Source organism: Tursiops truncatus, chromosome 11 (assembly GCF_011762595.2).
Source record: "Tursiops truncatus isolate mTurTru1 chromosome 11, mTurTru1.mat.Y, whole genome shotgun sequence".
NCBI classification, from domain to species: Eukaryota; Metazoa; Chordata; class Mammalia; order Artiodactyla; family Delphinidae; genus Tursiops; species Tursiops truncatus.
The window spans coordinates 436,012-462,739 of record NC_047044.1 but is presented as its reverse complement, the minus strand read 5'-3'; the positions used below and the strand labels follow the sequence as shown (position 1 = coordinate 462,739).

Below are 26,728 nucleotides of genomic sequence, written 5' to 3'. Positions count from 1 at the left end.
CTTTACAGCTGGGGTGCGCGGTGATCTGATCGGGGTGCTCAGGAATTGCAGGCTTGTCAGTGGGGGCAGCCTGCTGTCACTGGAGCCACAACCGCCCATCCCCGTGCCCTTCATGCCCTGGGCCGCCTGTGGCACTCCACCTGCCTCCTCCAGGAAGCCCCCAGCTGGCCCCCTTACTCCCTGTGATGGGGTCCAGAGGTCCAGAAAGGTCGTGCATCAGGCCAGACTCCCAGATGCGTCATGTCCCAGTTGTGCTCCCATCCGCCACCACCCCCCCACAGGACTTGGCCCAGCCAGGTCTCCAGGGGTTCTCCAAGACCTGAGGGCCAGCACCCACACCGACCAGGCCTCTGCAGGCCCAGCTCCCAGATGATCCCCACCCCCACCCCCAGGGCCTAGGGCAAAGGCATAGCAGGTCCCCATCCTGGGGACGCCCTGCTTTCCCAGCCTGAGCTGCAGTGAGCGGCAGGGGCTGCAGCTCAGTGTGTGTCCCGAGGCGAAGCAGCCCTCTTTCCCCTTAACCAGGAGGGAAAGGAAAGCTGCCTCCCTGACCCTGGGGAAGGGCAGGCCTTTGCTCCCAGAGACCTCAGCACCCCCGACCCGCGTCCTCGCTGACCACTGAGTGAAGGGGCAGGTCTGGGTCTGGGCCAGATCCCGCCCAATGAAACTCTGAGGGCAGCGGGTTGACTGCTGGTGGCCATCATGCCCTGTCCACCTCAGACCCCATTGGCCCTCAGGGAGCAGGGAGGGTGAAGGTGGCTGCTCTGACCAGGGACCAGCGGAATATGGCCGCCCTCTCCAGGCAGTGGGGGCAGCGCGGGAGCAGAACCTAGAGCTGGAGACACGAGCCGGGTGAGAGGGGAACTTTATTGCGAAACCCTGGGGCAGGCACTTAGCATTCAGACCTCCCTGGTCCTGCGAGGTGAGAGGTCACCACCTGACAGACGTCCCTTGACGGAGGACCCACACCTCCCACACGCCTGGAGCAGGTCCCTGTCCCAGAGGTCGCTAGGTCAACTCCACTCCGGAAGGCGGGAAGAGGACAAGGGCTGACCCACAGACTTGAGTGCCCCAGCGCCCGGCTGCAGGGCCAGAGGGTGGGCAGAGGTAGAGTGGGCAGAGGTTTCTTCATCAGCTCTGGACCAAGGTCCAGGATCCGGGTCCACATCGGCATGTGTGTCCTCGAGGCTGGAGGCCCCCGTGCCCGCCAGCCCCCCAGCTGGCACAGTGCCCTCATGCCTCAGAACCCTGCTGCAGCCCTCACACCCGATCAAAAGCAGGGGCTTTTGCTCACATGGCTGCCCACGGCCACCCGAGCCCCTTGCATGCTGCCCAGCAGGATCTCAGCAATGCCCCCTCCCACCCACACCAGGAACTGAGGGGAGGGGAGGCAACAGTAGAGCCACCCCAACTTGGGCGTCCTGCTGGCCATGGCCACTGGCCCTCAGGTGCCCTCAGGTTCACACACGTCTGCATCTACTCAGACATGTGAATTCCAGGAGCACATATGTGCCACACAGCATAGGTGAACACACGGCTCCAGGCAGCTGTCCCCACTCTGCCACAGCCATGGAAGATCCTTTGAGTCTCAGCACTTTCCAGGGTAGCCCCCCACTTCCAGGCTGACCATCGAGACCCCTTCCTTTGTCTCCAGGAGGCTCCGGCCCCAAGGCACTGCCCCCCACAGACAGCCCTCTGCGACCCAGGAGATCTGGAAACAGACACCCCCCCCAGGGGGGAGCTCTTATGGCACCCAGGTCCCCCATAGCGAGGTCCCAAAGGAGACCCAGGTTGCTGGGAGGGGGTAGGAGGACCAAGGAAGTCCAGCATGCTCTATCCAGACTCCTACACCCGTGGCTCACACACGTGCAGGCTTCCCACAAGGCGCGGCGTGTAGACAAGGGTCCCAGGCCAGGGGTGGGCGCTGCTGGCCGCAGTGGTGTTGGGAGGTGCCCCTCGTGGGAGTCTGGCGGGCCGAGGCGGGAGGGCAGGCGGGCTCAGGCCCCTCCTCGGGTCCGAGTGCGGCTGGCGAGCCGCATTCCCCTCACTGCTTAACGTCCAGGCTGCCAGGCGGCTGCGGTGGCTCTGGGGGCTTGAAGCTGAGGACTTCCTGGTAGGTGAGCTCTGCGAGGGGAGGAGGAGGGGTGAGCTCAGGCCTTCAGCAGCCCAGGCCCACCACCCTCCGAGAGCAGCCTCGGCCCATGGGCCCCTTCCCGGGCCTGCCCCGTGCTGCCCCCAAGCCTCTGCTGGACACGCCCAACCCCAGCTCTACCTGACCCCCTAGAGTGGGGCTGGGGGGCCGTGTCGTGGCCTCGCTCAGACCACTCTCAAGAGAAACTGGAGCACTTCCTGCAGAAAACAGGCAGCGCTCAGCCTCTGGGGGACGCAGCCCTCAGGCCCACCCTTCCACTCCTCCACCGTGCGCTCCTTGGCCTCAACGCTTTCGTCGTAGGGCTCGGCCTCGGGCTCATCCTCGGGGTCGTGGTACTGGCTGAAGTAGGCATGGGCCAGGGCCTCGGCTGCACTGACCCTCTGGTCACTGTCCAGCACCAGCATCCGTCCCAGGAGGTCCACAGCTGCAGAGGGGCGGGGTGCAGGGCTGGTCATCTCCACAGCCAGGGCTAGACGTGGAGCCCAGCCCGGACCCAGGGCCCATCCTCACCCAGGGGGTTGGCTCCATGGAAGATGCTCCTGAGGTCCTTCTGGGGCATGTGGGGCAGGGACTGGATGTAGGTCCGGGCCTAGGAGCACAGGGGAAGGGCCTGAGGGGCTGCTCGACGCCTGCCTAAGCCAGGCAGAGGCCTGCCGGGAGAAGCCCCCACACTCAGTCTCTCCAGCAGGCCTGGGCGAGGGCATACGCGGACCAGAGACCTCCCCGCTTTGGATCTGGTGGCTACAGCACCTTGCCTGGCTCTACGTGCCTGCAGGTCCCGGGCCTGGTGCCTCTCCACTGTCCACGGCCAGGACATTGCAGGTGCCGAGGTTTTACCCTCAGTGTCCCTCACGCCTGGAATGTCTCCCCGGTTCACCTGTTTCCCCCTGAAGGGGTCGGCGCCTGCCTTGGGGTCTATTCCACTGTGACCCATGCTCCCCCCGTGGTGCCCCATCTATCCCCACAGCGCCCCTTCCTCCAGAGTGCGGGCGGGGGAGTGGCTGGTCAGCGGAGGGGGCTGGTGGCCGATGACTCACGTGTTCCGACGATATCTTTGCCAGAACCTCAGGGCTGGGTGTGCCCACCACCTCCATGATGCGCTTCAGCTGGTCGATGTCTGCCTGGCTCAGGAAGTGCCCAACGGCCAAGCACGGACTCCCCCCGGGACCCCAAACCCCAGGTCACCGCCCAGAACATGCTCTCCTGCCGCTGGGGACAGCAGTGAGCCCAAGGTGGCACGGTGTGGGGCAGAGGGGGCAAGACTGGCTAGAAAGGGCCAGAGCCCACCCCCCTCGACCCCCGCCCCACAGCAGGAGACCCTGGCTCACCCCTAACCTGCGCCAAGGATACAGTCGTTTCCTGGGAAAAGGGCCTTTCCCTGGAGCAGCTCGGCCATGATGCAGCCCACAGACCAGATGTCCACTGTGGGAGGAGGCGTCTCCATCAGTCTGCCCACCCCAAGTCCCTCCTCAGAGAGCTGGGGGCTGGCTGCACTGCACCAGCCCAGCGGCCCCGCACTCACGCTCAGGCCCAAAGCCAGCAGCCCCTCCTCTCTAGACACAACCCTGGGCAGGGGGAAGCGTCAGCCCAGGACCCACCGTGCTCTGCCTTTCTGAAGGTCTGTTTGTGAACGCAGGTCCCCCACCTGGCCTGTCCCCCAGGGTCCTTGGCCTCTGGGTCCCAGCCCCACCCCCTCCCCAGGCCCACCGGCCCCAAGGGGCTGCCCCACACGGGCTGACGTCACCTGTCTGGTTGTAGTGCATCCAGTTCAGCATGATCTCAGGGGCCCGGTACCAGCGCGTGGCCACGTAGCCAGTCATCTCCTCGTCCGCCTGGCGCGCGAGCCCGAAGTCCAGGATCTAGAGGCACCGCCAGGCGTGTCAGCGCCTCCGGGTCTCTGCCTCCCGGCCGGCCGACCCGCCAGCCCCTCCCCCAGCGGCTCACCCGCAGCTCGCAGTCCTCGTTCACAGCCAAGTTGCTGGGTTTCAGGTCCTGCAGGGCGGGCGCGGCGTGAGCGCAGGCAAAGCCGCCGCCGCCGCCGCAGGAGCCCCACGCCCCCCGTCGCGCGCGGCACCTACCCGGTGGATGATCCCCGCCGAGTGGATGTACTGCGAGGGGGAGACGGCGGGGGCGTCAGGTTCTGCCCCCTGCGCCCCCGCCCGCCCCCCGCTTCCGCGCCCACCTTCAGCCCGCGCAGCAGCTGGTACACGAGGAACTGAACGTGCTCGTCGCTCAGCGCCTGGCACTTGACGATGTTGTTCAGGTCGGCGCCCATCAGCGTGGTCACCAGGTACCTGGGTAGCGGCAGGGATGAGCACAGAGTCCCCACCCCAACCCCGCGCCCTCCCCGCCACGGCCGCTCACACTTCGCTGAAGTCCTCGAGGGAGGTGGCCGGCGTGAACACGTCCAGCAGCCCGATGACCTGGGTGCAGAGGGCAGTCAGGGCTCGGCGGCCCGCGGGCGCCCCCCTCCCCCGGCCCGGCCGCCCCCAGCTCACGTTCTCGTGCTTCAGGTGCTTGAGCAGCCGCAGCTCGCGGTACGTCCTCCGCGCATGGATGAGCGACTGGAAGGGGCGCGACAGCTTCTTCACCGCCACCCTCTGGCGCAGCCGCGTGTCGTAGGCTGAGCTGCAAGGCGGCCTGTGAGGCCCAGCCTCGGTCGCGAGGTCCCCACAGGCCAGAAGGCCTCCGGCACCAGGAGGCGGTCTGAACACTCCCTCCAAGCCTCTCCCCTCCCTCCTGGAGTCCTGCACCTTCCTCCAGAGTCAGTTCACCCTCCACCCCACCCTCTGACCCCCAGCCTTCCCAGCCCACCTGGGAGCCCAGGGCAGGACCTGGATTTCTCCTGTCTCCTGGCCCCAGTGACTCTTGCCCCCAGCTCAGGGTGGAAATAACAGGCCAGGGAAACAGCCAGTGGCAGACAGCAGGCAGCACCCCCAGCTCCCCCATAGGCCAGGGGGTCTGGGGGGCCCCCTGAGGGGGTTCCAGAGTCACCTCCAAAGCCCCCAAATATCCAAAATATGGAGAAAAACCTGACCAAAGGGGTTTATTGCATCGTTATCTTTCACAGTGAGAAACTGGACAGCAGGAAATACCTAGCAGAGGGTGGTGCCTGGACCCACAGAATATTTCCCCTCGTGCAACCCCACTCCCCTGAGGTCTAGACCCTCAAGCCCCACACCCAGCTACTCTTCACAGGAGATGCCACACTCACGGGCATCATCCTCAAACACAAGTGGCCTGGTCGTCCAGTGGCCCCACTGCCCCTCGGGAAGGGATGCCTTCGCCCAGTGTTCCCTCTGGCTGCTGCCCCCCCCTTCCCTCCCACTTCATCTCCAGGATCCAGCCTCCCTCCAGAGTGAGTGGAGCCTCAGCCCACCTCCCATGCCCACGCGGCCCAGGGAGCAGCTCCTGCAGGACCTGGGGTGCGCATGGGCCCAGGCAGTGGTGGAGGAAAGACCCTCCCCCATCCAAGTCACTGCTGGGGTGGGAAGTAGGGGAGTGGCTCTTCACGGGGTGCGTGTGCACGCTCGTGTGTGTGTGTGTGTGTGTGTGTGTGTGTGTGTGTGTGTGTGTGTGCGCGCGCAGCAGATCCTTTTGTGTCTGCACAGTCAACAAAGGACTGTGGAAATTGGCACCGGGTCACCAGCTTCCTCAGACATCAGAGGAGGGAGGGAGCCCATCACCGGCATGGGGGCCCTGCAGAGCTAAGTGGTGGAGAGAGACCTCCCCTGGGGAGCCTGACTGTTCCTACGAGTTCCCAGAAGGCACTTCCAGCAAGGGCCCTGTCAGATCCCCCAGGGACCACTCACACATTGGCCCACACCCTCTTCCTGCCCTTGTGGTCTTTGACATGAAGATAGAGGCCTGTGGCTGGAATGGCTGGAATGGCCTGAGGTTCCTGATGGCTGGCCAGTGGCAGAGTGAGATCTGAGGCCCAGGGGACCCCAAACGTCTGCTCCAGGCTCCAGTGCTGGGCCTCGTAAGGGGGTCTGAGAAGTCCCACTCCCAACCTTCTGCAGGATCCTGGAGCAACACCCTGCCCCCAGGGGCCCTGCCTCCCCACACCCATGACCCCCGCAGTCACCCCGCATTTCACAGGTTCTGGGTTCTGGGGGGACACCTCTCAACGTCCACACCCACAGTCGGGCTCACTGTCAACACTGCAACTGCAGCCTGGACTGTCCGCAAGCAAGCCCCTTGCCACCCAAAGCCCCCTCCGGCCTCCACCCCACCAGGTCCAGAGGCCTCCCCCGGCCCCACCCTCCCTCCTGTCTGGGCTCCAGGGCCTAACTGCAGGCTGCGTGTGAGCTCTCTTGGTTGGGGCAAAAATGGGGTGGGGTGTAGACGCCCCCTGGGGGGGATGGTAGGCGTCTCTGATCGGGCCTAAGCCCCATTCGGAGCCTGAGATCCCTTGGAAAATGGGGCAGTGGACTGGACCCACGGGGGAGCTTGAGGTCGTTCTTAGGTGAGGGGTCTTGCCCCCCAGCCCCCAATCTGGGCTCTTCCTTTTCAAACAGAGCTACCCACCCTGGGGTGGGGGTACCTGCCGGAGCCCAGGGCTGCCTGGCCCTTGACCGGGGGCACCCCCGATGCATGCTCAGACATCAAGGGCCCCGGGGGACCTGCCCGCCCTTTCGCCAGCTGTGACGCCGCAGGATTCGGGCCCGGAGGGGGACGCTCCGGGTTGGAGGGGCGGGAGGACGACCCCTCTCCCGCCGGGGAGAGGCTCGGGTAGGAAAGTTTCCCTCACGCCCCCACCCCCCATTCATTCCTCGGATCTGCGTAAGGCCCGGGGGCGGAGGCAGGGCGAGCCCCTCCCCACGCCGGGAACCCCGCACGGGCGGGGAGGGGGCGCGCGCTCAATCCCCCCGCCCTTGCCCCGTCCCGCCCCTACCAGACGGAGCCGTAGGCGCCCGAGCCCACCGGGCGCAGCCCTTGCAGCCGCTGCGGCACCTCCCACACCGTCTTGTTCAGCTCCTGCCGATAGAAGCCGGCGCGCGGGCCCGACATGTCCAGAGCGGCCGCAGCTCGGCCCGCGCCCCGCCCCGCGCCCCCCGCCCCGCGGAGCCCGAGCCGGAGGCCGGAGGCGGAGCGGAGCGGGGCGGAGCCGGGGAGGGGGTTCCCGCAGACGAACGCGCGGCTTCCTGCCCCTCCGCGGCGGCGGTCGAGCGGAAACCGGCCTTCCCGGGGCGGGGTGGGGAGGTGGGGGGAAGGGGATGCCGTGGAACGACTTACCGCCCACCTCCCGGGGTCCACGCACTTCCCCAATGTCCGCCGCGTGGGTCCTCGGCGCGGCACCGCCCGGACCAGGCCGCCACCACCTCTCAGGACTCAGCTCCCCGCACCCTCCCCTGCCGGCACAAACGCCGGCACCGCCCCGCTGTCCACCTCCCGTCCCCGCATCCCGCCATCCGCCTAGTCCGGGTCCTGCGGTTAACGCGCCTTCAAGCTGCTCTGGTCCGTGCATCCCTACTCTCCTCTCACCTGCACCGCACCTCTCCCCGCAGCGTGCTCCCACAGAAATGAAGGTAGAATCCTCTAAATCAAAGAAGCCAGGGACAAGCCGTGGGAGGTATTTTTTATCAGAATAGAAAATGCCCCCTAATAAAAGCTAGGCATTTGCTTGCATAGGGCCCGTCCGCCGCGGGCAGATGTAAGTGCCTTGGATCCTGGGTCAGCCTGCCTTCCCTCCCCCGTGGAGGCCATCCGGCCTTGGCGGTGTGCTTCGCTTCCCGGTAACCCTTCCACGGTCTGCTGTGGCGTCCTGCACGGGCTGGCTCCGGCGCTGGGCCCTGCTGCCCCTTGGGGGAAGCGTGACTGCCGGGCCAGGCCCGGAGACCAGCCCTCAGGACCAGGGACAGCGGCGGCACCAGGGGCCTTTGGGGTGTTGGGCCCATAAGAAGCTCTCCCCAGATGGGTCCTCTTTGGGGCCTGGTACCTTTCCTCCTTCTGAAACAGCTCCCTCAGCTGTCAACTCTTCGAGGAAGCCCACCCTGACTTTCCGAGGTCCTGCGGGGCTCCCCTAGTTGGAAACCACCGTCCCCCGAGATCGGTGAACTCTGCCCAGCACCGCACATTTCCTCTCTCCACCTGGAAGGTGTAGTTCGCACAGGCGGCAGAAACTGTGAAGGGGCCTGTTCCCTAGTTCAGCATCTGTCTAGAGCTCTAGGTCAGAGTGATTATTCCTACTTCCCACTTAAAGTGACAGTGGTTCGGAGAGAACATTGCCTGGGATATAAATACCTCCTGACCCTCCACCCTGCAGAAGCAGTGGGTAGAGGTTGGGCTGCCCCCTCCCAGGAGAGGGGGAAATCAGGCTGAGGTCCCAACCTTCCACTTTTCTGAAACAAACTAAAACCTGAGTTTTTATGTGAAATCCCCTGATACTCAAATATTGATAACCAAATTAAAATAAAACATGTCAACACAGTACCAGGCGAACGGACACTTCTGCCTGGCAGATCCGGACCCTGGGGGGAGCCCAAAAGGGAGAAAGGAAGCAGGGTCCCAGTCCCAGCTGCTCCGGCCTCAGTTCCCTCTCTGGGAGCCAGCAGAGGTCGGCGGGGATGGGGTGAGGACGCCGGTGTCCCTGCCCCCAGCCGCCCCACCCGGGGCCTCCTCGGGGCCTCACGCTAGGGGCACTTTCCCGGCAGCCCGCCGGGCGAAGCAGCCGAGGTTTTGTGCGGAGTTAATGGAGCTTCAGCTAAAGCAGGGAAAGAGGAGGCGGGAGGGAGCAGCGGGCCGTGGGAACCGGCCGCGCTGCAGGGAGGGGCGGCCTTTGTCCCTCTCCCCCACGGGGGCAGGGGTGTCTGTCGACCCGGAATCCCAGCTGCGAGTGGTCAGCGCTGACCAGAGGGGAGCGGCCTCACTGCCCTGCTCAGCGGTCACACACCGCACTGAGACCCTCCCTCAGCGTTCAGCAAACCTGCCCTGGGCACAGGGGCGCCCGCAGTGTGCCCCGCTGCCCCGGCAGATCAGTCTCGGCCAAGTTGCCCTCTGGAGGGGAGGGGGCTGTGATACTGCAGGGGAATGACCAGGGAGGATTCCCCGTGGTGGTGGGGTGGCAGGGGGAGCACAGTCAGAGCCCCCAGAGGTGACGGCAGTGATGCTGGGCCAGCTTCCAGACGGTCCTGCCTCTCAGGACTTAGCCTGACTTGAAGACCAGAATGGAGAGTGGCGGCCATGGGTGCAGGGCCGTGGCAGGCTGGGCAGCGAGCACCGACAGGATTTCAGATTTTTATTCGCACTGTGCTGTGTTTTCACAGCGTTATCCCGGCCGGCAGGTCGAGGACTGAGCCTGGAGGGAGGGTGGTGTGGATGGAGGGCAGCCAGGAGTGGCAGGCCTTGCCAGTGGGTGTGCAGATGGGGCACGGATGGGGCGGCACGGAATAGCCTCCTGTGAGCCCTGGGTCCCCGGAACCCCCCCCGCCTCCTTCCACTCTCTACTGCGATTCACAGCTACCCCTAAGTACCGAAATGCCCCCACCATCCGTGTCCACTGTCCCCTCTCCACAGGTCCAGGCCATCCCCTCTTCAGCCCCACACTGGTCTCCTGGCTGCACTTCTCCCTGAGGTCAGAACGAGCTTCCTAAAATGCTATCTGGCCCTGGCATAGGGGCCCCATGATTTAGGTGAGGTCTCCTGCTCTTAACAAGCAAGCAGGGTGTGGTCCTGGGCTGTTTTCTGCAATTTGGAAGGAAAGGTCATCGAGGTCGCTGGTCACCTCCATCCCTGCATCTCCCCACTCCCACTGCATTGGGAGGAAAGTGGGAAGTGGAAAGTGAAGAAGGCTGGGTCACCCCTTGGTCTGCCAGCCTCCTGCCCACCCCCGTGCACCCAACATCCATGCCCAGTTTCTTCACTGGCCCCATGAAAGCATGGCCCCTGGATCCCTTCACACTCCTGTCCTCCGAGGGGGAAGGGAACCCCACCTGTTAGACCCGCAGCAGAAGGTGGGCTCACTGACTCTTCTCCATCTCATGCCTGGCCGAGGAGCAAGTGGCCCACAGGGGTCCAGTCTAGAAGCCAGGCCTCCAGGTTCCTGCTCCCCCTGCCCCCGCTCCCCCCAGGGTGAACACTCCCAGACCATGCCACCCCTGCTCTGGTTTAGAAGTACCTTGTTCAGATCTCCTGCCCATCTGGGTTTCTGGTCCTGACCATAGCACACTGTCATTTCAGGGTCCCTGGGGTGGGGGACGTCAGCTGTTTGCCTAGTACCCCTTCCACGTGGGAGGGGTGTTCCACGTGGCTCAAAACGGGCTGTCCCTGTACAGAAGTGGCTTATGATCGAGGCCGAGCCCATTGAGACTTCTCAGCCACAATGGTGTGCCCCAAGTGGAGGAGACACAGGCTGGGGTGCCCTGCCACCAGCGTCCCAGGTGTCTGAGAATAAAGGAGCACGTGTTGGGGAGAAGTTCAGATAGATGGAACCCAAAGACATGTGAGCACCTGGATCCAGCCATATCTGAAGCTGGACCCGTTCGCTTGCCTTTACGGAGCCACTAAATCCCTTTTCTGCTAGGGTTGGTATTCTTGGAACACAAGGGCTCCCTCAAGGAAGGCCCTCTCTGCCGCCTTTACTGCTGTGTCCCTAGTGCCCAGGACCACGCGTGTTGAGTGAACGAGTGAGGGGCCCAACGCGCTGGTGCTGCGTGTGCACGCGCACGCGCACGCCCGTGTGGTCACGGTACGTGTGCCTGACTGGCCACAGAGGAGCGCATCTCACGGCTCCTGCCCTGTGTGCAACACAGGGGTTGGGAGCAGTCTGCCTCCCCACATGGCCTGCCTCTGGGAGAAGCCCCTCCTTCCTACAACAAAGGTGCCATTTGCTCTCAGGTGCCTGGGACCCCAGGAGGAGCTGACCCTAATGGCCCCACAGCCTCGAGCAGGGGGACACAGGGCCTCCCTCCAGGAACCACCGTGTCCAGTGGGGTCTGCACCCAGTAGGGCCTTACTAAATGTGTGCTGGGTGGACCACACCTGTGAGGCACCGCACCTCAGGAAGGAGAAAACAGGTCCCCGAGAGCTCGCGCCACCCCCACCCCTGCCACCAGGTGGCGCCCAAGCGGGCCCAATCCCGCACCGTGGGGGGCGGGGCCGCCGCCCTGTGCCCTTGGAACCCCCACCTGCTTCAGGATCACTTTCAGTGCTGGGGTGCACCAGGATGTGCCTCTGGGACAGGTTCGCACCCCAGCGCTCACCTCCCAGCCCTGACCACCATCCTGTCCTGCTGGGGCAGCAGGAAGGCGTGGACTCGGCCGAGCTGGTGGCCGTGGACGGGCTGCCTCAGCACACCCAGCAGGCCTGGCCCAGGGGAGCCAGGGACTGTGGGGTGGGTGTGCGAGGCCACACGGGCCCACCTTCAGGTGAGCTTCTGGGGCCAGGAGTGCACAGGAAGGGAGGCCGTGGGCAGGACAGGCCCGGTACCAAAACGGGGCAGGTGTGTAGGGACGGCGGGTCGGCAGCCCCGGGAAGAACCCAGCCAACCAGCAGAGTGAAAAAGACAGCTGTATTTGATTGACAATTAACAAGATTTACAAAAAGGGTTGCGGGTGTCCTGGCGGAGCTGCTCCCGGCCCCCCGGACCTGGGCAGGGCCTCCAGGTCAGCCTGTCTGACAGGCTGGGACCCTGATCCCCAGTCTGCTGGGTCCCTTCTGGCCGCCTGGGCCTCGACGTCTGACGTCCAGCTTGACCTTTGAGGTGGGGCCTGCAGCACGGAGTCCCCCGGGAGTGCCAGTGCCCCGCAGGGCAGGCCAGCGAGGTCAGGAAGGCATCGTACCACTTTTCTGCCCCAGTCCAGGTAGGGCAGACGGACAGAGTCTGGGCACTAGGTCCTGGGGGCCGAGGGCACTCAGACCTCACCCCAAAAGGCCCAACCCAGGTATCTGAGGCGGCTGCTGGTGCCTGGGGAGGGGGGCTGAGGCCCGACTGCCCCCAGCAACCCAGCGTGGCGCCGGGGACATAAGGCACGTTTTCGAATCACTCAGGAGGCTTGAAGGAGACAGCCCCGATGCTGGTTCTGCAGGAGGGAACTGGTGCTGGTGGGCGCCCGGCACTATTGCTCAGGAGAAGGGTGCTATGAGGCTACAAATGCTGAGGTGGGGGCCCCCCTGCCACGCACACACTCGGAAGCCCGGGGGCTCTTCCTCTGCCAGAGAGAGAAGGGCTGAGTCCTGCCCGCTTGGCCGTGCTCCCCCGGGGCCGCCCAGCGCCCGGCAGTGGGTGTCACACACCTGTGTCCCGAGACCATGACGGTGGAGGTCGCAGTCAGAGGTCCGTGACCTTGTTCTCAAGCGCAGCCGCGATCTGCTGCAGGCGGAAGGCCAGCTGCATCTTCTGGGCGGCGGGATCCTCCTCCAGGGCGTTGATGATCTGAGGAGGGGTCACGTCAGAGCACAGGCCAGGGTCAGGGTCAGGGTTAGGGTGAGCACGGCCGTCCTGGAAGGACCGGACCCCTACCTCGTCGTAGTACTTCTGCGTGTACTGGTAGAGCTGGTGCAGGGCCACGAGGGTGTTCAGGGAGTCCGTGTGCGCCTGGGAGGGTGGCGGAAGGGCTGCGTGACCCAGGGACAGGAGGCTGTCTCCCAGTGGAGCAGGCAGACGCGAAGGGTCCCCCGGGCAGTCGTGACGCGCACAGCCACGGCACACCGCGGACAGAGCGTCTCCCACCCATGCAGACCCACGGCAGGCGGGGCTGGCGCAGAGCTGCTCGCGAGCCCCGCCGCCCCCCAAGCCCCCTCGTCTGCGCCTCTCCTTTCCCCCCCGTGGGCACAACTTTGCCCGCCCCCCGTGCAGTCTCCTGGCCCGCGCAGCAGGGCCTTCCGGGGGGGCGGGGGTGGTGGAGGGCTAATCCTGGGGGGGCTCAGCTTGTGGGTCCCCTGTGCCACCCTTACCCGGGAAATCTCTGCCAGGTGTGTGTTCATGTCCTGGTCGCTGACCTGCACCATCTGTCTGATCCCCTTGTAGTAGCTGTGAGGGGAGGGGGAGTTACACAGGGTGGGCCGCAGGGGGCGGGTACTGGAACGGTGGGGTGGGGGGCGGTGGCTCCCGGACGCTGGACCCGAAGCTACCCACGGGCCCCACCTCCTGATCACAGGCCTGCACCGCCCGGGGGCCCCGCTGGGTGGGGGCTGAGGGTGGGCAGCCAGGCTCTGGCCTCGTTGGGGGGTGGGGGGGGACTCACTCCTCCACCATCTTCTTATAGGTGGAGATCTCCTTGGCGTAGAGTAGCTTGTTGCTGGGAGAGTCCTGTGGGGGTCAGAGCCAAGTGACACCCAGGCCGAGACACCTGCACGCGCTCAGGATACCCAGAGAAAGAGGGGTGTGCGGGGGATGGGGGTCCAACGGCGGTAGCTGCCCTACCTACCCACAGACCTGACGGTGTTTTCGTCATTTTGTGATTAATAGTAAAACTCACTTTTTCTCTCTCACGGAAGGGAAGCAGCTCGGGGTCCCAGGCTGCCACAGGTCCACTGCCCAGGGGGCCTCCCTCCGCCCCAGGTACCCTGCACCTGTCTTTCTACTGAGCTCCAGCCCCCGCTGTGCAAATCCACGCCCCAAAGCGACCTCCTCACCTGCACCACAGCCCCCTCCCCTGATGCTTCGCGCTGCCAGGAAGCGGGCTGGGCCGCCCGCAGCTGCACTTACGCGGCTCAGCTTGTGCTCTGTGCGTGTGCAGGCGTCCATGAAGGTCTGTGCGATGACCGACAGGGAGGCGTCCACCACCTCGTGGACGTGCACGTCGAAGATGAAATGGGGGTTCTTGAGGATGTTCACCCAGAACCGGAGAGGTAAACTGAGGCGGAACGACAGGGTGTGAGGGGCCGCCGAGGCCTGGAGCAGGGCGGGCGGGGTGGGTGGAGGCACGGAGCCCACACCTGTTGGTCTTCCAGATGTGGATGGTGTCCTCGTCCTTGATGTCGTGCTTTTCTGCCTGCTCGTCCAGGAAGTCGAAGAAGTACTTGACTGCGGGCGGCACCGCGTGGCCAGGCGCCAGCACGCTCTGGAAGAAGTTGTCCACGAACTGCTGCAGCGTGCCCTGCGGGGCGGGAGCGGGGCTCAGCGCGTCCCACTGGCGCCGTCCCAGGTCTGCCTCCCACACGCCCTCCGCGGCCCACCTTGACCGAGAGCAGGCGGGTCAGGTAGATCTCGGTGATGGCCTTGGTGCGCTCCTTTTCCTTCATGCTGCCACGCTTGGACTTGCCTTCGTCCACCTCGTCCGTTGGCCGCACCAGGTGCCACACCCGGTTCTCCTCCTCCAGGAGGGCGTGGCCTGTGGGGGAGGGGGGTGCTGAAGGACGAGGACCGGGGCCCGGGGCCTGGGTCCCACGCCGGGCTCACAGCTCCCCCGAGACGGCGGCATGGGGCGGACGCTGGCTCACGATGACCTCCAGAGGCCAGAGGGGCCCGGACAAGGGGAAGGGACTCACGCTCCCCAGGCAGGTCCTGCTGGCTGTCCTCAGGCTGCTGGGAGACCCCCACCTTCGACAGGATAAGAGTGGCCCCATCCCGGACCTGGGGAACAGAGTCATGAGGGCGGCCCGCCTGCCCCGCTCTCAGCAGGGGCTTCGGCCCGCCCGGCCGCCACACTCACATTGTAGTGCATCAGCGTGTTGACGCGCTTCCACCGGCCCTCCCGCTGAGAGGTCAGGTCCAGGTCTGACAGGATCTGGGCTGTGGACCCAGGACGCCACTCTGTGGGAGGACACAGCCCAGCTCCTGGAACCCGGCCACAGCCCACCCTGTCCGGGCCTCCTCTCGCTATCCCCCACCCGACCTGGCCGACTGGGCTTCCACGGGCACAGAGCCAGGCACACGAGGGTGGTGCTCACCGAGGACCACACTGTCAGCCTTGGGCCATCGGGAGCAAGGCTGCGTGCGGTACACCTGGTCAATGATCTTCTCCTTGACCTGGGAGATGGTGTCACAGTTGAGGACCTTGACAGGGATGGCGTCGACCCCTTCGTCCTGGACGATCACGCTCACCATCTGCCAGGGGACACAGAACGAAGGGCCAGTTGGGGAGGGGCCCTCGCCCTCGCTCGCCCCAAACCGGGGGCAGTCTTGGGGCTCCCCCCGAGTGGCGACACCCTCAGGTGGAGGAGTGGTGGTGGGGATCCGGAGCCCCTTCAGCACCCAGGCCTCACCCTTTCCTGCGTGCCATGGCTCAGCAGGACAGAGGGCAGAGGACTGCTCACTTCTAGGTATCACGCAACACACAGGCGTCACGGGGGCACACACCACGTACCACCTCCACACGCGCACGAGTTTACCACCACTCACTTGGTGTGCCCAGGCCCCTCAAATGCCTGCAGCAGGCCCGGGCACCCAGGAGGCAGCTGGCTTGGGGTCATGACACTTAGAGCCTCTCTCCAGTGACCCACGAGCCTGCTGGAGACCCATGACCCAGGCCCCTCCCTGAACACGGGTGGGCCCAGCAAGGGGAATGGGTTCTAATGCAAGTCCACGAAGGAGGCGAGTGGCATCAGCTTCTGGTCCTGAGGCTGGCCTGGAACCCGGCCCCTGAGGTCTCCCAGCAGCCCGCCCAGCCCCAGGGGCTCACCAGGGGTGCATACTCCACGTCGTCCCCCAGCAGCCCTGTGTCGTTGAGGGTGTATTTGGCTTTCTTCTGCACAGCATCCACCGGCCCCTTCTCCACCTGATGCTTGATGGCCTTGAAGAGCTTGTACAGCGGCTCCCCTGCGCTGTCCTACAGCAACACGGGGCGGCTGAGCCACGGTGGGACTGATCGTGCCAGGGTGGGAAGCAAACCCGTCCAGGTGGAGCTGGGCTGCAGGGAGGTGGACATTCGGGGGGTACAGCACCACCTCGTCCCTCCCCACCCCCTGGCAGGGCTGTGTGGAGCCCACCTTGAGATACTGGTACAGGCAGATGGACATCCAATTAGACAGCATCCTCTCCACCACCGTCTCAGACCTGGAAATGCAGAAAGGCCTTGTGTTGAGGGGCCCTTTAGTGCCCCTAGGATCAGCTGGCTCTTCCAAGTACCCAGACCACCCTCAGAGCAGCCCAGCCTCCGTCAGTCTGTACATTTACTGCCTGCAGTGACCAATCTCCCAGCCCCCTCAGGGTGGGCCTTTCATCTTCCACCCCATCCTACAAAGGGCTGATGAGAAGGGGGAGCAGATAAGTGGCCAGCACAGACCACCTGCCAGCAGCGATGCCCCCCCGCCATCCCTCTGCCCTACTCACTGGCACTGGCTGTACTTGCTGGCAAACCAGGTGCCTGGACAAGCCTGTGCTGCCCCACTGCCACCCCCTAACACCCCCCACCGCGGCCTCTGCCCTTCCCCACACACCTGCGCAGCATCAGCTTGGGGTTCTTGGCCACCACATACTGCTCCATGAGCTCCAGGAAGAGCGTGCGCATGATGTCCGTGTAGTACTCCAGCTTCCCGTGCAGCGCCACCGTCAGCAGCGACGCAAAGTAGACCTTGGCGCGGGCCGAGAACTCCCGCTGGTTCTCCAAGGTGTGGATGAACTGTGGGGGAGGCCGGTCAGAGCCCCGCCCCGCCCCGCCCCCTCGCTCCAGAGGCCCCGCCCCTCACGGCCCCGCCCCGCTCACGTTGATGAGGAAGCACTTGCTGTTGAGCAGGTTGGAGAACTGGTAGAGCGCCTGCTCCACCAAGGGCCGCCGTGACTCAGGGATGTCCAGCTTGCCCGTGATCATCACGTCCTTGTCGCCGTCCTTGGAGGGCAGGAAGAAGACGCGGTCGGTGTAGGTCTTGTAGTCCAGCACGGGGATGCCTGCCTCGTGCACGTCGTTGGTCTGGTCCTCCATCTCAATCATCAGGTCTGCAGGGAGGTCGTGGTGAGGCATCCGCCCACCGGCAGCCCCCCTCCTCCGTCCCTCCCAATGCAGCCTCTTCCGAGCCCTCCTCCCCCGGGACCTGCAGGACGGCCCCGACCTGTGAACTCCTTCTTGCAGCGGTCACGCACGCTCTCCTCCAAGCCCTCCAGCTGGGACTTGATCTTCTCGTACTCGCGCTCTGCCTGTTGGCTCTTCCTCCTGGGGGCACAGGGAAGCTCCTGGGACCTGGCCTGGATTGTGCTGGCCGGTGGGTGTGGCCAAGGGGCTGAGGCTGCCGGGGGAGAGGCTCACCAGTAGCAGTAGACAGACACGGCGATGACGGCCACCATGGGCACGATGACCAGCGGCAGGATGAGGCTGAGCGGCACGTCACTCACACGCGTGTCATACTCCACGCGGCCCAGCACCCACTCCCGGGAGCCAAACTTCACCTGCGTGGAGAGGCGGAGTCAGCAAGGACAGGTGCGTGGCCGAGACCACGAGAGCCCGGTGCCCTGTCCCCTCCCTGCCCCCACCCTACACGCACAATGAACTCAGGCAGGTTGTGGGTCGTGTCCCGCTTCTGCCGCCGCTTGGGAGGGGGCTGCACCTCTGGGGGCTCACAGTACAGATCGGTCTCCGTCAGGGTCTTCATGACGCACCGCTCGGCACCCACGAAGGCCTCGGCCTCGTGAATTGTCATCGCCTTGTTCAGATTGGTGCCCTGGGGGGCGGGGGATGGGGCCACAGTGCCCAGGAGGGGTTCAGGGATGCCCCGACCAGCTCAGCCCAGACCTTGGGCTGCTCCCCTACACGCACCCGCTCAGGACCTGACCCCGGGGCTGCACTGGTCCTCACCCGCGCGTGAATGAGCTTGTTGACCTGCTTCTTGACGCCCCCTGTGAAGTTCTCGAAGGTGGGGTCGGCGACGTACTCAAAGGCACCAGCCTCAGTCCTGAGCAGGGCTTGGTGCCCATCCATCTGAATGAGCGCCGTGAGGTTGTAGGCCTCGGGCTCCTCGGGGACGGCCGGGGACAAGAACACAACCTTGGAGTCACTGCAGAACACGTACTCCCTGCCCACGACCTGAGAGCCGAGGCAGGACTGTTAGGCCACTTGGCACAGGCTGCATCCTGCCCTGGCGTGTCCCCAGCAGCGGGCGCCGACTGACCGTCACGGGCTGCAGGGCTCCGGCCTCCCGCCGCCGCCTCCAGGACTGCAGGGGCTCGGCTATGACCACCATGGCGAATTTCTGGATCAGGCTGAAGCCCTGTCCTGTGACGTTGATGCTCCGGCCACCACTGGGGGGCAGGGAGGGGGATGGTGCCTGAGTGGGCACACCTGGGCAAGGGAGGTGCCCAGCCAGCTCCAGAGCAGGTGGCCCGCAAGGCTGTGTCCCCGCCCCCACCCTGCTTTTGGATACCCTTGCAGGTGTGTGTAAGGTGTGTGCAAGCCCAGACCTGCTGCAATGGCAGGGGCGGGGGTGGGGTGGGGTGTGTGTGCTCAGAGCACGTGACTGAGCACCGCCACCCTGGACTGTCAGAAGCAGGGCTGGGCTGCGTGGCGGGGGGAGGTGGAGGCGGGATGTCGGGCCTGCCCGACCTGGGGGTACAGTGGGGATTTTTGGAGGCCTCCTCCTGTCACCCAGACCAGCTCTGCCATATCCTCACAAGCCCAGTGAGAAGAGGGCACCTGCGAAATAGCTAGATGGGGTGGGTGTGGCCAGCAGTGTGGGAGTGGGGGGCACCTGCCACGGGGGGGGAAGAGGTCTCACCTGACAAAGCTTCGCAGCGGCTCGAAGGCCCGCAGGACTGGGTTCTCACGGTAGGTGAAGGTGACGCCAGGGCTGGGCACTTCGGAGCCCCCATAGTAAATTTTCAGGGGCAGCTCTCCCGGAGCCGCCTGGGGGCCGGTGACACACTGAAGCTGTGCCCCAAACTGCGTCCTGGGGGTGGGGATCGCCAGTCAATGCCAGCCCCACCCTGGGACCGCCCGCAGCCCCAGGCCAGTGGGTCAGTGGGTCTGGTTGGTTCCACTGCCCCCTCCAGGATAGACACAGGGTCACGGCCAGAGGGCCCTCACCCTGTCCCCAGGACCAGGGCAGACCAGGATTTGGCGGCCTGTGGGTGACACCCACACTTTACAAGGGATGTCATTGAGGGTCACCCGCATGTCTTCCTCAGAGCCTGTGTCCAGGTGGGTACCATTGATGGTCAACATGGTGCCGCCCGCCTGTGGCCCCTGCTTTGGCTCCACACTGAGGGGCTGGGGCTGCTAGAAGAGAAAAGCAGGGACATTTGACTCAGGGCTGGGGCGGCAGGGCTGGGGCGGCAGGGCTGCGGCCCTCCCTCCCGGGCCTCGACTGGGCCATGACCGTTGTCAGAAAGAGGCAGGGGCACAGCCTCGCCTCACCCCGAGTCAGCGCATGGCCCCCCAGATCCCACCCACATTTGTCCTGACCTGCAGGAGCCACCTGCCAGGCGCTTACCTGATAGGTGAATTGGACATGGGGAGGCGAATGGCCGAGCTTCCCGCTGATGTCCACCTCGACGCCCCCCGTGAAGGGCGCCTCTGCAGCCTCGATGGTGCACACGATCCTGCATGGGTGGCAGGCAGGTGGGCACACTCTGTGTGTGTGCAAGCCCTGGGCACCCACGCATACCTGCCCCGTGTCCTTCCTCTCCATCCCCCCAGTCCCCCGGCCCCCCAGGGTAGGGCCTGGCCCAGCTCGAAGGGCCCAGGTTGCCCACTCACCGGGTGGACACGGAGTAGCGTTCTGGCTCAAAGGCACAGTTCCGGCCAGCCACGGTGACCCTCTTCACGTCGTCTGCTCTGACCCCCAGATTTGACCCAAGGATGGTGACGCGAATGCCTCCGCCGAGCGGACCGGTCTCAGGCTGGATCTGAAATTGGCAGAGCCCGGCTGACCTGGTGGCTGGGGCAGGCCAGGCTGCGCAGCTGGTCCCGGGCCGGGCTGGAGTCCCTCCTGCCAGGGAGGTCAGGGGTAAGGGGGCTTACCCTGGTGATGACGGGCGGTGGGCACTCGGAGGTGGCGTTACCACACAGGGCCGCGTACACACACCTGTTCTGCCCGCTGCACCACACGCACCTGTAGACAGGGTCAGCGGCCAGGCACAGGCTGCAGTCGCTGCGGCCGAAGGAGCAGTTGTAGAGGGTCACTGCGGAGGGAGAAGCTGGCCGTCAGCAGGGCCGCCCTGCTGCCCTTGCCCGCCCACCAGCCCAGCTGCCCACCCCACCCACCTTGGAGCCGGCTGTCAATATTCTTGCCGTAGGACTTGACATACAGATGCAGGGGCAGCGTCTCGTTGGCATCGTGGGAGAGCTGGGGGCACACAGGGACACGCTGCACCCCCGCCTCCCACCCGAGCCCCCGAGAGTGACCACCGTGTGTCCCCTCACAGCTGACGGGCAGCAAGGGGAGGCCTCCAGGTGGCTAGAAGCTGGAGGCTCAGAGACTGAGGATGACTTGGATTCCAGGGAGACGGGAGGCCCAGGGATGCTCTGAGGCCACACCTGCCTGCCGGCCCCGCTTCCCCAGAAGGGCAGCTGGTGAGCCTGCCCCCGCCCCACCCCTCAAGCCCCGGAGGTAACTGGGCAGCCCCCGCAGGGCCAGCCCTCGGGGTCCACCAGCCTGGCCCACCCACCCCGGGAGGCGTACCTTTGGGGTCCGAAAGGAGAAGGTTCCTTGCTCCTGTGTGCTGACTGGCTCCTCAAACTTGAGCAGGTCACTGCCCACGCGCAGGGAGGAGCTCTGCCAGACAGGCCAGTCAGGATACCCGAGGCGGGCCAGCGCGTCCCACATGCCCACCCTGGGCCCCGGGGCCTGCCGTGCCCCACACAGCTCCCGGGCCAGCTTGGGCGCCCCCATCCCGACTGACACCCAGCCGCTCACAGACAGGCCCCGCCACGGTCAACACCCAGACTCACCGCCCTGCTCCCTCCTGAGTGGCACTTGGCTGCCCAGCCCCTGCACGCCCTAAACCCTCGAGGCCCGTCCAGATGTCCCCACGTCCACCCTCTGACCCCTCTGCCTCCCTCACGTGCTGGGCCCTGAGCCGCAGAAGGCTGGATGGGCCCCGGCGCTTAGCTTCTGGTCTGCAGGAGGACGGCTCTGAACAAGCCTGTGCCTCCCCACCAGCCATCACGGCCCCTGCTGGGACCCCCAGGCCTGGCCTCACTGGTTAGCCAGGGCCCCACAAGCCCCCCGCACCTTCACCGTGTCCAGGTTCTTGCCCTGGAAGGTCACCGCCGTCTCGTGGTTCATGGGAATGACCAGCGGGCTGGGGTTCAAGAACTGGGGGCAGTCGTCCTCCTGGGGGGGCAGGGCTGGTCAGGTGCTGCTGGCGTCGGCCGAGCAGCCTGGCCCACGTGCCCTCACGGCCCCTCACCATGTGGGCACGGACGATGCCGTCCTCAGGGTTGGGCGAGGCCTCCCGACACTCGTGGTAGCGCAGGTCCCACTGGCAGGTCCAGCGGTTGCTGGCACAGGAGATGCACCTGGAGGAGAGGGTGGTGAGAAGGGTGGGGTCCGCAGCGGGGGCTGGGAGGGACAGGCAGGGGCACTCACGGCAGGTTCTCCTCCAGGCTCATGGCCACTCGGCAGTCGTAGAAGGGGTACAGGTGGGAGGTCAGGAAGACGTTGCCGCGTTTGAAGAGAAGCTGGATGGTCACAGCCACGTGATCTGTGGACAGCAGATGGGGCCAGCGTCAGGCGGGGCCGCAGGGGGAGGCGGGCTTGGGCTGGGGGGAACAGGAAGCCGGAACTGGGCCCCCCCGGCCCCAACTCCTCCTTCCATCAGAGCTCCCCACAGGCGACCCAGCAGAGAACGGGAGGCCGCGTGTGGAGACCCTGGTCTGAGTGGGGCCCCGCAGGGCTCAGCAGGACCCGCCGCCGCTATCAGATCTCGGCTCGTGTGTCGCTCCCCAGGGCTCTGCGCTGCTGGGCCCTCGCTCTGTCCCTGCAGGCACCGAGGGCCGTGGTTCCTGGGCGTCTGGGGCAGAGCGCCTGCCAGGTCCCAGCCATGTCACCGCGTGGCCCCCACCTTCACCAGTGAGTCGTCCTCCGCTGCCCCAAATGCTCAGGGGACAGGCTCGGGCGGGGCCTCACCCTGGCCAGGCGGCGTGCTGGGGATGCTGCTCGGGGAGTTGCAGACCACGGCGCCCCCCTGCATGCTCGCCACGTGTGGCGGTGATTCACCGAAGAGGCACAGCAGCTTGTCCTCCTCGCTCAGGGCCGGGAGGGGACTGACGGTCAGGTGCACCTGCGGAAGGGCCACTCAGCTCACAGCAGGACTCCTCTGCCCAGCCTCAGGGTGCAGGCAACCTCCCGCCCCCGCCCTGAGCCCCAGTCCTCTGGCCATTCTCCGGCCGCCCTCCTGTATGTGTACACCCGCCCCCTGGAGAACCCTCTAGAACCTGGCTCCATTTCATCTGAATGGGCCCCTCTGTGGTCACCTAAGCCACTCCTGGGACAGGGCCTGGGTCTGCCCTGGATTCTCAGAAGCCCCTCGGGTCAAAGGGGCCAGGGGACCCAACAAAGGATGGGGTCCCTGTCCCCAGGCTCAGCACCGCCGTCCAGGCCAGGAGCGAGATACTACGCGGGTCTCCTGCCGTCCCCACAGCCCCAGGCCAGCAGCGCCCCTGCCTCCACCCCCACCGCACACCTCTCCCTGCGCCCGGCCAGCAGCGCCCCTGCCTCCACCCCCACCGCACACCTCTCCCTGCGTCCGGCCAGCAGCACCCCTGCCTCCACCCCCACCGCACACCTCTCCCTGCGCCCGGCGGCTCATGTTCTGCGGCTGGGTCTCGGTGACGGCCACGCAGGCCTCACTGCGGCTCCACAGCCAGTGGCCACTCTCTTCGGCCCGCGGGCACTCAGCCCTCCTGGTGCATCTGCGGGGGCAGGGGGCACCCGTGAGCCCTCAGGGTGGGGCGGCACCCCCGGACCCAGGCTGGGCCGAGCACCCCAGACTCCCGGATGCTCACCGTCCCTCGACGACACACCAGCCGCAGTAGGGGTCCTGTGAGCTGCGGCACTGGGCGCAGGTGGAAAAGCTCTCACACTCCTGCACGGGGAGCCGGAACACCTGGGGGCACCGGGGCGGTGAGCGGGACTACGGCCGCCGCAGGTGTCGAGCCAGCAGCCACGAAGGACCTCGCTCAGACGCCAGACTTTCCCGGGACCACCAGCTTGATCCCACCTTTACCGCTAAGGCTTAGAAGCCTCGACACAACTCAAGGCTGGGCAGTGAGGGCTCCAGGCAGCAGCTGCTGTCCAGGTTGTGTGGGACCCGGCCGGGAGGCTGGACCTGACCCAGGATCGGGTGGCGCAGGAGCCCGGGGCCCATGTCCCCCACCGTCTGAGCTCACAGAAGCTGCCTGGGGCCCCGCGCCTCCCTGTTTGCACTTGGGGAAGGCCCACTCAGAGCACTGATCCTCTGGTCAGGAGGGGCCCAAGGCCGGGCCGGAGACACAGAACAGCGAGAAACGGTTTCAAAGACGGGAAAGGTGCTTGAGAGACACTGTCAGGACCCAGGGAGATGACAGTTGGGCCCCCTCCCAGCATGCTCTGCGTGTCTCTAGGGGCTGGACCACCAAGGCCCCTCCTCCCAGGCTCCACAGGCCAACCTTGTCCTGGGTCATGGCGTACAGACTGGCCAGGTCTGCGGCCAGCACCAGGTCCTTCTTGATTCTCTTGTTGATCTCCACAAGGACAGAGCCATACTCCGCGGAGCTGCCATCTGGAGCGAGGTACACCTGTGGGCACGAGAGCAGGTGCACGGTGAGGGCAGGGGGCCTCGTGCACTGAGGACCCCTCCGGAAACCACCCTGCCCCAGCCCTGGGCCTCACCTTGAGGACCCGGCCGTCCGAGGTGCCCAGGAAGGCGATGGTGTGGCCATTCTCGGTCGTCACTGTCACAGCTGTCAGGTTCAGGCCTCCACGGTGCAGCACGGCTACGGCTGAGAGTCCGTCTCGGCTGCCCAGCGGGTAGGGCAGGTGCTCTGAGCCACACGGGAAACTCTCACTGGCACCCTATGGACCATGGCGTCAACGGTGGGTGCAGACCGCCGCCCGAGGCCTCTCCGCACCACGACTCCCAGCACTCGCGGCCCTGCACACGTCCCCCAGGACCGGCCCAGGCAGGCAGGGCCCCTACCCACGTGCTCACTGCTCCAAAACCCAATGCCCAGCATGGCTGACACCTGGGAGAAGTGGCACCTACATCTCACGCTCACCTGTCCGCAGGGACACACACGTACACGCGCACACACACACACACACACACACACACACACACCGGCCTTCACAAGCATGTGGGACGTGGACACGGCAAGCAGTGCCACGCGCAGAACCACACGCGCGTGGTCTAAGCCCGTGGGAGAACGTGCTGAGGCCACATACCGACCCGTGGCCACCACACTGGATCTCGCCGTGGAAGGGCTTGTAGAAGGTGTCCCGGCCCGCCTCCCGGGTGCCCGTGTAGCAGGCGTCGCGGCTGGTCTCCATCTTGCTGTGGACCTCGTCCAGTGGGAACAGGCAGAGGCCCGCCCGTGGCCCCCCGCCACCCCGGCCATCTGTGCTGAAGACAGTGTAGAGCACCCCAGTGGCGCCTGGCCGGGCCACGGAGGCCGCCAGGCAGGTGCCGAAGGCGGGGACCCGGGTGTCGTCGGGGCCCAGGCAGCGCAGGTCCACCTCCAGGTAGGAGTAGTAGAACGGGTCGTACTTGCACATACGCGCCAGCAGCGTGCGGTTCCGGGCCGGGTGCTTGTCCTGCTGGTTGAAGACGAAGAAGACGTAGTGGCCATCCTCGAAGGCAGCCACGAACTGCTGTGTGTTTGTGGACAGGTAGCCGGCCTTGTAGGTGGCGTGGTCCGTGTAGGCCTCAAAGGCCTCCCTGCCCTCCGTCCGGTCCAGCAGGCGCGTGCTCACAATGATGCCGTTGTCGTGGGGCCCGTTGCCCTTGCCCACAAAGAGCACGTGCTCGCCGCTTGGGCCCGTTGTGCTCACCAGCCCCACGGTGGCCACGCTCTCGTCGTTGCTGGCCACGAAGGACTTCTCGCCACTGCCATCCTCGTAGAAGAGGAGCGAGGAGATGTTGCTCAGGGAACGCAGGGCGCAAATGCCCTTGAAGAGGCTGCCGCACTCGATGAGGCGGTTCCGGGAGGGGTCGAGCAGCAGGAGCTGGTTGACGTTGTCAGTCTGCACGGCCTCGTGGCACTGGCTCGCCTCGATGGGCGGCGTGCACTTCTTGTTGTCCAGGGCCGGGCCCGTGGCCGCCCGCTGCTCCAGCTGCAGGTCGGCACTCAGCTGGTAGAGCGCGTTCACCGCCCCCACGTACACCACGCCCGACACCTCGTCCACCACCAGGTGGTTCAGCTCTGTTTCGCTGCGGAAGAAGTCCAGCTTGCGGGACCGCAGGCTTGCACTTGTGCCCGCCAGGCCCAGGAGGGTCAGGGTCCAGAGCTGCAGCGCCATTGCCCCTGGCACCCTGTGGGAAGGGAGGAGGGTCAGGGGAGCCCCAGCCTGGAGGACCCACCCCACCCCACAGGAAGCCCCCGGTGCCTGACCCTGCCCAGCCCGCAGCCCGCCCGAGCCCACGATCCCTTCCCTGCCTTCCCACCCATCTGGCCAGACACACGCACTCTCATCTCTAAGGAGATCATCTCCCAGCCCTCCTCAAGAAGGAACACCTGTAACCTAACCGCTGAGGGGCCAGGCCACCAGCACTGCAGCTCCAGGCCTGGGTGCAGCCGCCCCCGGAGGACTGCACCCTGTCCTCTGCCCCCAGGTTCCCAAAGCACCTTCAGGCCCACCTCCAAGGCAAAAGAGCACCTCCTCCAGAAAGTCTCCCAGACACTCACTCATGTGCCCACCCTCGCACCCCATGACCCCAAGAGCCCCAGGTGCTCCACACTGTCCAGAGCACAGACCCAAGCTGACCGACAGGCCCTGAACATGCAAACAGGTGGGCCACACACCTGTTCTATGCCTGACTCTCGGCACACACGGTGTAATCTGACAGGCAGCAGCAGAGCCGCTGGTGGGCCTGCCTCCCCACCCTCTCACCAAGCCTTCCAGGCCCTGCCTCCAACCCCGCTTCCCCTGATGAACCAGCAGGAGGGCCCCAGCAATCCACCCGCCCTGCCTGTGCCCCGCCCAGGGCAGACCCTCAGACGCAGGCACGCCGGACGCAGGTCCTGGGAGGGTGTTCTGGGGTGAACCAGGTCTCTGAGGGGGGACCCCGGAGGCCGCGGGGGGTGCTGCATGCAGGGCCGGGGCAGGCCACATCAGGGTGCGGGTGTCCATCCCAGCACACACACGGCCCTGCGTATGTGCGCGCGCCCGTGCGTGTCTCTGGATGTATGGGGGCGAGCTACTAAGGCCAAGGGTGGGCTCAGAGTCCCCAGCATGGAGGCCCCTCCCACCTTGGGGTGGTCCAGCACGATCGCCGCCCTCGGGACCCTGATCAGAATCCCCTAAAGTGGTCTTGGCCGCCACCCCCACCGGCCACCCTCTCACAATCTGTGCGTGAGCCCTCACTCCTGGACCCGCCGGAACCTTCCCTGAGGGGGCCTGTGCCCGGCAGGACATTTAGGGCAGCTGTCCATGCCACGTGGCCGAGTGGAGACTGACCCCAACGGCAGAGGGTCATGAGGGGCTCAGGCACAGATTGTGAGAGGGTGGCCGGTGGCGGTGGCCTCCCAGACTCCCCCCACGGCTGCTGCACCTCTACAGAGGAGC

General features: G+C 65.8%; 2 protein-coding genes and 1 long non-coding RNA gene across 16 annotated transcripts in view; 1 reads left to right on the top strand and 2 right to left on the bottom strand.

The window, feature by feature from the left end:
- Window positions 1-848: 848 nt before the first annotated feature.
- MAPK11 (mitogen-activated protein kinase 11) lies at window positions 849-7,794 on the bottom strand. 8 transcript variants are annotated; one of them, XM_073788016.1, is made up of 12 exons: window positions 7,050-7,259; window positions 4,651-4,792; window positions 4,517-4,575; window positions 4,335-4,446; window positions 4,231-4,260; window positions 4,097-4,144; window positions 3,897-4,011; window positions 3,503-3,574; window positions 3,190-3,269; window positions 2,663-2,741; window positions 2,530-2,576; window positions 849-2,124 (listed from the first exon to the last, which is right to left on the bottom strand). In XM_073788016.1, exons 1-12 carry the CDS (start codon window positions 7,163-7,165, stop codon window positions 1,846-1,848), a joined length of 1,179 nt encoding a protein of 392 aa, XP_073644117.1. In that variant the 5' UTR covers window positions 7,166-7,259; the 3' UTR covers window positions 849-1,845. The 8 variants fall into 8 exon arrangements, with proteins under 8 accessions (XP_073644117.1, XP_073644118.1, XP_073644113.1 ...); XM_073788017.1 differs by having other exon boundaries at window positions 4,651-4,780; window positions 7,050-7,255; XM_033865793.2 differs by having other exon boundaries at window positions 1,899-2,124; window positions 2,403-2,576; window positions 4,651-4,780; window positions 7,050-7,254.
- LOC141275793 (uncharacterized) lies at window positions 7,560-8,585 on the top strand. Its single transcript, XR_012324098.1, has 2 exons — window positions 7,560-7,683; window positions 7,787-8,585. It is a non-coding gene; the product is annotated as an uncharacterized lncRNA (long non-coding RNA).
- Window positions 8,586-11,644: 3,059 nt separating this feature from the next.
- The window catches only part of PLXNB2 (plexin B2), a 29,710-nt gene continuing 14,626 nt past the window's right edge, over window positions 11,645-26,728 (bottom strand). For 5 of the 7 annotated variants that reach the window (XM_033865759.2, XM_033865763.2, XM_033865761.2 and 2 more), the window contains 35 exons: window positions 24,389-25,475; window positions 23,837-24,019; window positions 23,614-23,742; window positions 22,972-23,072; window positions 22,752-22,878; window positions 22,094-22,247; window positions 21,554-21,668; window positions 21,375-21,483; window positions 21,197-21,298; window positions 20,645-20,737; window positions 20,227-20,308; window positions 19,984-20,144; window positions 19,720-19,868; window positions 19,454-19,562; window positions 19,103-19,239; window positions 18,740-18,910; window positions 18,137-18,266; window positions 17,824-18,051; window positions 17,513-17,689; window positions 17,278-17,417; window positions 17,084-17,184; window positions 16,741-16,970; window positions 16,475-16,656; window positions 16,025-16,091; window positions 15,718-15,864; window positions 14,987-15,143; window positions 14,749-14,849; window positions 14,585-14,669; window positions 14,273-14,427; window positions 14,033-14,193; window positions 13,803-13,950; window positions 13,339-13,403; window positions 13,049-13,124; window positions 12,615-12,689; window positions 11,645-12,527 (listed from right to left, as the gene is read on the bottom strand). In XM_033865759.2, coding sequence (XP_033721650.1) covers window positions 12,423-12,527; window positions 12,615-12,689; window positions 13,049-13,124; window positions 13,339-13,403; window positions 13,803-13,950; window positions 14,033-14,193; window positions 14,273-14,427; window positions 14,585-14,669; window positions 14,749-14,849; window positions 14,987-15,143; window positions 15,718-15,864; window positions 16,025-16,091; window positions 16,475-16,656; window positions 16,741-16,970; window positions 17,084-17,184; window positions 17,278-17,417; window positions 17,513-17,689; window positions 17,824-18,051; window positions 18,137-18,266; window positions 18,740-18,910; window positions 19,103-19,239; window positions 19,454-19,562; window positions 19,720-19,868; window positions 19,984-20,144; window positions 20,227-20,308; window positions 20,645-20,737; window positions 21,197-21,298; window positions 21,375-21,483; window positions 21,554-21,668; window positions 22,094-22,247; window positions 22,752-22,878; window positions 22,972-23,072; window positions 23,614-23,742; window positions 23,837-24,019; window positions 24,389-25,462 — 5,526 coding nt within the window. In that variant the 5' untranslated portion in view covers window positions 25,463-25,475 and the 3' untranslated portion in view covers window positions 11,645-12,422. Of the gene's footprint in view, window positions 12,528-12,614; window positions 12,690-13,048; window positions 13,125-13,338; window positions 13,404-13,802; window positions 13,951-14,032; window positions 14,194-14,272; window positions 14,428-14,584; window positions 14,670-14,748; window positions 14,850-14,986; window positions 15,144-15,717; window positions 15,865-16,024; window positions 16,092-16,474; window positions 16,657-16,740; window positions 16,971-17,083; window positions 17,185-17,277; window positions 17,418-17,512; window positions 17,690-17,823; window positions 18,052-18,136; window positions 18,267-18,739; window positions 18,911-19,102; window positions 19,240-19,453; window positions 19,563-19,719; window positions 19,869-19,983; window positions 20,145-20,226; window positions 20,309-20,644; window positions 20,738-21,196; window positions 21,299-21,374; window positions 21,484-21,553; window positions 21,669-22,093; window positions 22,248-22,751; window positions 22,879-22,971; window positions 23,073-23,613; window positions 23,743-23,836; window positions 24,020-24,388; window positions 25,476-26,728 lie in introns of those variants that run through there. The other 2 variants (XM_033865757.2, XM_033865758.2) reach the window with 2 other exon arrangements.